Raw genomic sequence first — 8,716 nt, 5'->3', positions numbered from 1 at the left:
GAACTACCAGAAGTACAAGTTGGTTCAAAGAGGCAGAGGAACTAGAGATCAAATTGCCAACATTCGCTGGAGAAAGGAAAGGAGTTCCAGAATAACATCTACTTCTGCTTCATTGACTATGCTAAAACCTTTGATTGTCTGCTGTACAACAAACTATGGCAAGTTCTTAAAGAGATGAGACTGCCAGACCACCTCCCTGCCTCATGAGAAACCTGTATGTGGTCAAGAAGCAACAGTTAGAGCCAGACATGAAACAACTGATTGGAGTACAAGACTATATATTGTCACCCTGGTTATTTAACTTATATGCAGAGTACATCATGCAAAATGCCGGACTGGAGTTAAGATTGCTGGGAGAAATATCAACACCCACAGATATGCAGACAGTACCACTGTAATGGCAGAAAGTGAAATGGAACTGAAGAGCGTTTTGACGAGGGTAAAAGAGGAAAGTGCAAAAGTTGGCTTGAAACTCAACATTAAAAAAACCAAGATCATGGCATCCAGTCCCATCACTTCTTGGCAAATAGAAGGGGAAGAAATGAAAGTAGTGACAGCTTTTATTTTCTTCGTTCCGAGATCACTGTAGACTGCAGCCATAAAATTAAAAGACACTTGCTTTTTGGAAGGAAAGCTTCCGCAAACCTAGGCCACATATTAAAAAGCAGAGACATTACCTTGCTGACAAAGGACTGTGTAGTCAAAGCTGTGGTTTTCTAAGTAGTAATGTATGGCTATGAGAGTTGGACCAAAAGGAAGGCTGAATGCTAAAGAATTAATGCTTTTGATCTGAGAGTTGCTTGGATTGCAAAGAGATGAAATCAGACAATCCTAAAGAAATCAAGCTTGAATGTTCTTTGGAAGGACAGATACTGAAGTTGAAGCTCAAATACTTTGGCCTTCTAATGAAAAGAGAGGACTCATTAGAAAAGACCCTGATGATGGGAAATATTGATGGCAAAATGAGAACAGGGTGGCAGAGGGTGAGATGGTTTGATAATGTCATTGATGCAATGAACATGAATTTGGGCAAACTATGGGAGACAATGGAGGACTGTGGAGCCTGGCTTGCTATGGTCCATGGAGTCACAAAGAGATAGACACAACTTAGCAAATGAGCAACAAAAACAATTAATATGTACTTACTCTATAATATACTTTAAATACATTTAATTTTGGGGAGAAAGGAATATTTGAGATAAAACTGTATTCCTTGAAATACATTTCTCACTAAATAGCATCCTTAAACTTAAAGCTTGTTGTCTACTGTAATCCTAAGGATGTTTAGATATTGAAATTGTTTAATTAATATGTAATTATTAAAATTCAGTTATATATACGTGTGTGTGTGTGTGCGCGCACGTGTGTGTGTATAAATGTATTTTTAAAGACTATGACTCTGTTTAAAGTACATGACATTCATAATCCGGAACTGTAGTTTTACAAACCTAAAGCAAATATTTGAATTGATCCTAGGTGAGGCATGCTTAATAAATGTGTTCTTAGAATTTGTTATATTGAATAATTTTCCTTTTTCTCCCATTTGTAGATCTGCCACCCCCGCCAGTGCCACCTCCAGCTATAAAATCTCCTACCGCCCAGTCCAAATCTCAAGTGGATATACGGCCTGTGATGTTGCCAAAGTTGTCCTCTATAGAACCAAGAACAGAAAGAGCAGTTGAAAGAAAAGGAATAGGCTATAAGGGAAAAGAAGGCTCTGATGGCTGTCAGCATTCTGATATGTGGACATGTTCAGGGGAGCGTAGAGAATTACAGGAACAGCAAAGTGATAGCAAGTTAAGAGGAAACAAACCAGCAAGACGAGATGGCACACCAGCAAAAACACATCTTCTCCCAGGTGAATTAATACATTGATTTTATTTCCAATATTTATGAATGGCTATGTTGTATGTTATCACATAGACACTAAAACATATTTCACACTGACATACAACTTTCTAGAGGAATTATGCATAGCACAATATCTTAAATCTTTAAATTATATAATAGTACAAAACACTATTCAATAGGAAAGAAATTCTTAAAACAATTGAAATCCCTTATAAATCCTAATTTTCTTTTAGATTACCTCTATGAGTTATCTGTAACACAAGTTCCTATTTTCCCGACTTGTTTAAAAGCAATCATATTCCTAGAAGCAAAAAAACAAGAAAACAAAGCACTAAAGCAGATTCAGCCCTTTGGTAACAATGTGTTAGGATAACAAAATGAGAGTTATTTATCATGCACCTAAGTGGATAATGAAGACAACAAATATTGAACAAGGAAATCATTGATAAGTCATGTTAAGCCAGCCTGTTTTTCTAGAGCAATCAGTAAGGTCTACAGCAAAAATCTCTACAGTCCTCAGTATGTTATCCTATATCCAGGCCAGCTCTTGATATCAGTTAACTTGAACATGAAACAACATAGTAGAAATTGAGTAAATTAGATAAATGAACACCAAAGCAAGAGGTACGTGACAATGGGTTAGGATGAAGAGAAGTCATTAGGAAGTTATTCCACTATTTTGTACTTTTGCTTTACAATTTATATATTAGTAGCAAAAAGCAGGTGGCAAAACTTGCTGCTGAATTTGAAAGCACTGTTAATGATTAATTTATTATCTTCTAAAACAATCTTTAAAATATTAGGGAAAAACTCTGTGCATTGATTAATGATTCATAGAATTGTTGAGTTAGAAACTTCACAATGTATATCTTTCTTAGTCCATGTATTTATGTCACTAATAAATCTTCACTTCATAAAACTAATCTTAACCAACATCCATCTAAATATCTGTTTGAATCACTGTATTTAAGATAAAATGACAGTTATGGAAGTCTGAAAACTAAGTAAGGTTTAGATTGACAACTATGCATTGTAAAATATGAGGCAGCACATATTTTTATTCAATAAATATTCATATTTTGAATTCAAATTCCATTCTCTAATACGAATAGCTGTTAGTAGCCAGCTATTGCAAATACTGAGATAAATAGGTTACTGATCTCAGATTATAAATATTCAGAAGTATAAATATATATTACTTAGGATACACACACACAGAAAGACAAACATTATTTCCCCTCACATTTTCTCTCTCTCCCTGACACACAAAGACAACCCATTTTCAGAGAAAAATATCACAGGGTCACTATGTTGATATTGTTTTTGCTATTGTGAATGAGGGGATAGGTGTGTATGATAAGGAATTGTCTACCTTATAGGGGTAGCGCTTGTTGCAGTGATGTAATCTCAAACTCCGATGTATGGCTCAGTCTTTTTTCACTGGTGACACACTGCTTTATCCCAGGGTGCAGTACTATATCATCTAGGCCACATTATGTCAAGAGCTCAATTGCCTCAAGTGCAAGAGGTCAACCAACAGAAATGCCTGGCATATCACAGAAAATTTACCAAACATGCTACAGAATTCAGCAGGATTCTGATCAACATGACCAAAATAAAATTGAGTATACCTCTATAACTCCGTAGATTAGAACAGAGCAACCAAACATGCTATTCTGTGGAGTCCTTGAAGCTATTTACACAGTTAGATAACAATGCACTGAATATGTTACCTAGTCAGGCAGTGAAACATCTACAGACAACTAAGTTCAAGCACAATTGTTTTTTTAAAAATATAGTCTGTAATGGCCATTTTTTTTTTGTTCCAAATTTATTCCCTCCTGGCCCCTTTGTACAGGTTGAACAAAGCAGAATTTGAAAACACATTGTGGGTACGTGAGCATTTTATATAAGGCATTACTAACATATGTACATATCTTTTTAGAGGATATTTTGCCATACTGTAGACCAACATTTCCAACATCTAATACCAGAGATCCCAGTTCCTCAAGCTCTATGTCATCTAGAGGATCAGGAAGTAGACAAAAGGCAGAGCAAGCAAATTTAAGTCGAAGGAATATTGCAGAAATGCAGGTATTTGGAACTTATGAGCAAGGAGAAGATGAAGATGATTTGCAGGTAATATGAGTTTCAGTAATTAGTAGAAATATGAAAATATTTGTGGAAACCTAAAAGTTTATCCTCCAAGCTGGACATTCTTTAATTGATAGTTTAAAGAATTATAGAGTTATAGTAGAAAAACTATAATTACAGTTGTACTGTAGCTTCATATTTAATCCCCAGTAAATCTATAAAATTTTGGACTTCTTTACAGGCTTTGCTTTTTATTATCAATATATGATATAAAGTCTGAAATGTATAATTATGTATCAAATAATCATAAAAAACAAGACATCGAAGACTTTTTAAATGTAAATATTATATTAAAGCCATAATTACGATGAAGTAATTATTGTACTCGCTGATTAAAAGAATCATTTGAAAACAAAAATCTAATTACAGGTAATTGCTTGACTTATGACCACAATTGAATCAAAAATTTCTGTTGATAAATGAAACATTTGTTAACTGAATTTTGCTCCATTTACAACCTTTCTTGCCACAGTTGTTAAGTGAATTATTGCAATTGTTAAATCAGTAACATGGCTGTTAAGTAGTTGGCTTGCTTCCCCATTGATTTTGCTTGTCAGGTCACAAAAAGTTATCACATGATTCCAGGACCCTGCAACAGCCATAAATATGAGTCAGTTTCCAAGCATCTGAATTTTGATCAGATGAGTATGGAGTGGCCACAATGGTCATAAGTGTGAAAAATAGTCATAACTCACTTTTTTCGGACTTCTAATGAAGACATGGCCAGCACCTGATATGCCTAGAAAATCTCTTCTTTCTGGACTGTCGTTTTTCCAACTTAACAACAGAAGGAACAGGCTTCCTCTCGTTTATTTGACACTCCTGGATTAGAGAGAGTCCCAGAATCATTCCTCAAGATCCTCCAATAACAGCAACAGTCTGCAAGCAGTTTTAGAAGCCGTGCTTGAAAATAGCTGGTGAGCTGAAGCGGGGGGGGGGGCGCGGCTGAAATCGTTGTTGGACAAAACAGGCATTTTGGAATTTATTCTTCAAATGGGCGATAAGCTGTACACTTCATTTTTTAATCAATTTATGAGACTATTATCTTTATGAGCTAAAAGAGGCTGTCTTTAGTTACAGATTACCATTCCTTTCAAAAAGAAAGAGGGTTTCTGGAGGCAGCCAAAATAGGAAGCGTAGAGTATTTTTTCTTTTGAGATATAAGGATAAAAGTTGTGGTGTTTAATTTACTACTTTTAAAATAATCTGTAGGCCTGTATTGTGTTGTGGTGGTGGTTGAAATTTTCCGATTTTCATGAACTCTGATTGGCTAAAAAAAAAAAGGAAAGGGAAAAAACAAAAAATAAAGAAATAAATAACGTTTTTTGACCACTATAGGGAGCTAGTGATGTTTAACTCTGAGTTGGAGTCTGTCATCAGGGAAATTCTCAAAAATTAGTAATACCATAAATCACTTAGGGTTCAAAGATGATAAATATATAGAGGATATTAAAAAGAATATTATCAACCCACTGTGTCAATCCTACAATTACAGGACAATACAAATAACTAACTGTACCTTTGGAATATAAATCTGATACCAGTTTCTATTATGATGATGATGGCTTGAATATTAATCCTCCCAGTGCAACTGAAACAAGACTGTCAAGTAAATTCACAACTCTTAAGAGGTCAAGTCTTGGATTTTTTACTCATGGATACTAACAAGGTCCAGAACTCTTTGAGAAAAAAAAGATATGATAGACATCTTAGAGATGGAAACTTCATTCTGCGAGGATTTGCTCCAAGTTAATCTACAATGTCTAACATAACAATCTTGGGACATTTTTTATGGATATAAATAAGGCTGAGAACTTCATGAAGAAAAGAGATTTGATAGTCACCCTTGAGAAGAAAAGGATTTCATTCTATGAAGACAAGCTGGATCGAGTGACTTAAATTTAATGATTTAATTAGTTAGGATGGATTTTTATAAGTTTTGATATATGTATTGAAAGAAAGCATTAAGATAGCTTCATATGTATAAAATGAGTTTATAAATGCTGTGACAGCTCTAATGTGGTTTTGTGTTTTGGGTTCTGGGTTTAAAATGAAGAGGGGTTCCCCCCCCCTTTATATATAATACTTTGAAGTTTGAAGTTAGTAAAATATCCAAACTAGAAAAAATGTTTTCTCCCTTTAGGAGAAAAACAAACAAACAAATAAAGTGAAATTATATAGAGCAGTGATGGCGAACCTTTTAGAGACTGAGTGCCCAAACTGCAACCCAAAACCCACTTATGCATCGTCGAGTGCCGGGTGGGTGTGGCCCATTGGGTGGGTGTGGCCCATTGGGTGGGCATGGCTGCGGTGGTAACAGCAGACTGGGTGGAACTAAAAAGTTCAATCAATCAATTCCAACTTTGCAAGATCTCTTTTTTTCCTACAAGAAGTTGAAATGGACTGAACCTTTTTTTTTTTTTTGCACACGGCGGCGGAGACCTAAAGTGAAAAGATTTTATAAAACCCAGCTGAAGGCCTAAGACTGGGGCGATGGCGTGCGTGCCCACAGAGAGGGCTCTGAGTGCCGCCTCTGGCACCCGTGCCATAGGTTCGCCACCACTGATATAGAGGATTCCCTTAACATGAATTATGATAAAGATTAATGAGTCAATATAAGTATATATTATTCCCCACAGCCAAGAGAAGCAGCAATGGTCAAACTAATTCTTTTATCCAAAGAAGAGAATATATCTAATCTTGTTTCTATTTTGAAATTGCTTCCAGATTTTGTGCTTGCAATGAAAAAATAAATGAAATCTTGATTTTGATTTTACTAATTGAATAGGTTTATTGTTATAGAAATGGTTTGTACAAACTGTTGTGTAAAAGTAAAAAGTTGCGATTGTAATGTTGTTATCCTCTACTGTGCTCAGGAGAGTCGGCAGTTGGTGTCTTTTTCCTTTCTTTTCCCCCTTTACATTATCTTTTTTCTCTCCCCCTTCTCCTAGTTTTCTATTACTTTTTTAATTTTATGTTTTGATAAACCAATAAAACTGTAAAAAAATAATTTGCTTTTTTCAGTGATGTTATAACTTTAAATGGTCACTAAATGAACTGTTGTAAGTCAAGGACTACCTGTATTTAAAAGAATTTTTAAAACGTACATAATGTTTTGACTGCTTCTTATATTTGACTTTTTTATACAGACAGTTTCTGAAATGGGGCATAAAAATACTTCGGGAAATATAATGCATAATAATTTTTGTTATTGCTTTACAGGAGACCGAAAGCTGAAGAAGAGATGTACTGTAACACATTTTTGAAACTTAATCACAAAGATATCACTTAAGATGCCTCAAGTCTGATGATATTTGATGCCAGAAAGAATAATGTTCAGTGCAATCAGAACGAACACTTTTTCATGTTTTTGTCTTATTGTCAGAATCTTTATTTTAAAGCTCTTTTAAAATCTAATTATTAATATCCCATGTTTATTTTAGGTAATGGAGAGGGTGTTTGATCTGTCCATGAGACCAATTAAGCTGCTTTTTTTGGTGCTATGTTTTTGGACAAAAAAGAAAGTTATTGTTTTCTTTCATTGGAAACAAAGCTGTACAATATAGAGAGGTCACCAATTGCATTTATAAACCCTTATAAAAGGAGTAGTCAACCTGATACTTTCCAGATGTTTTAGATTAAAACTCCCATAAACCAATAGTTAAGAATTATGGGTAGTATTATCAAAATTCATGAGGGTATCAGGTTCTTTCTACCTGGTATAAACTGTCACTGATAAACCAATAAAACGTTGCAAGTAATTACATCTATGCAGAAGACACTATGTTATTATTGCTGTCTGTAGCATTGTACTATTTTCCACCAGTCATATCCCTTTGTTATCAAAATACAAATTTATTCAATTTGGATTATGGTGGCATATAGTGTAAATACATAAACATTCAAATTGCTTTAGTAATTTAATTTGTCTAGAGTCTAAGCCATTTAATCATTGCATTCTTTACTGCAAGTGTTCTTTAGGATAGGAGGAAAGCATGTCAGTGAGACCTTGGCAGTTATGTTAAAATTTAAGTTTATCAGAAAAGTCAAGCAGTTGTTGGCCTCAATCAATTAAAATAAATAATTTTAAAATAATTTTAAAAAGCAATGGACATTTTAAACTATCAATGAGAAAGATATCAACCGAACTGGCCCAAATCTCAGACCTCTACTTTATAGTGTCAATTTACCTTAAATAAAAAAGTGCCACTTAATGGTTGTTTGGTTCTTGGGGTTTCTTTGGGGGAGGGTTTGTTTAATTTTTTTTTAATGCACTGTTTTATCTTTTTTTTTTTTTTTTGGTTTTAAAAGCACAATCACTAAACTTTATTTGTAAAACATTGTAACTATTAATAGTTTTTGTCTTACTGTAAGATGCTAAGACTTTGTGTTCTTTTTTCATACTTTGTTAATGCTCTGTGTTTGTATTGGAAATATTTGAATGCTTCACAGATGTTAAAGGTAGCAAAGCTTAAGAATGGACCAGAAGCAGAACTTTATATCATCTTAAGGATTTTAAATTCTTGAGTTTGTGGTGGCTTATCTTGACATTGAATTTCCACAGAAACAGAAATAGAGCCATTAGTTCCTTTTGAAATTACAGGATGATGTCCTCTGTAGATTTTTATTATCTTTTTTGTAATTATAAATATATTTTTTGTCATCAATGCTAATGGAAAACTGTGTATTTGTTTATGGACAATTTTCAGGC

The 8,716-nt window shown here is 34.2% G+C and overlaps 1 protein-coding gene across 1 annotated transcript; it reads left to right on the top strand.

Annotated features, from left to right (window-relative positions):
• Nucleotides 1-1,549: 1,549 nt before the first annotated feature.
• LOC107301161 (roundabout homolog 1-like) lies at nt 1,550-7,419 on the top strand (the record flags this gene model as incomplete). Its single annotated transcript, XM_015830423.1, has 3 exons — nt 1,550-1,858; nt 3,797-3,990; nt 7,228-7,419. Coding segments are annotated over 3 exons (518 nt in total), but the record flags the coding sequence as incomplete, so codon positions are not given.
• Between the last annotated feature and the right edge of the window lie 1,297 nt (nt 7,420-8,716).

Source organism: Protobothrops mucrosquamatus, unplaced genomic scaffold, assembly GCF_001527695.2.
Source record: "Protobothrops mucrosquamatus isolate PMUCROS unplaced genomic scaffold, P.Mucros_1.0 scaffold10340, whole genome shotgun sequence".
In the NCBI taxonomy this organism is placed as follows: domain Eukaryota; kingdom Metazoa; phylum Chordata; class Lepidosauria; order Squamata; family Viperidae; genus Protobothrops; species Protobothrops mucrosquamatus.
The sequence above is the reverse complement of the archived record's forward strand: the minus strand, read 5'-3'. Positions and strand labels throughout refer to the sequence as shown.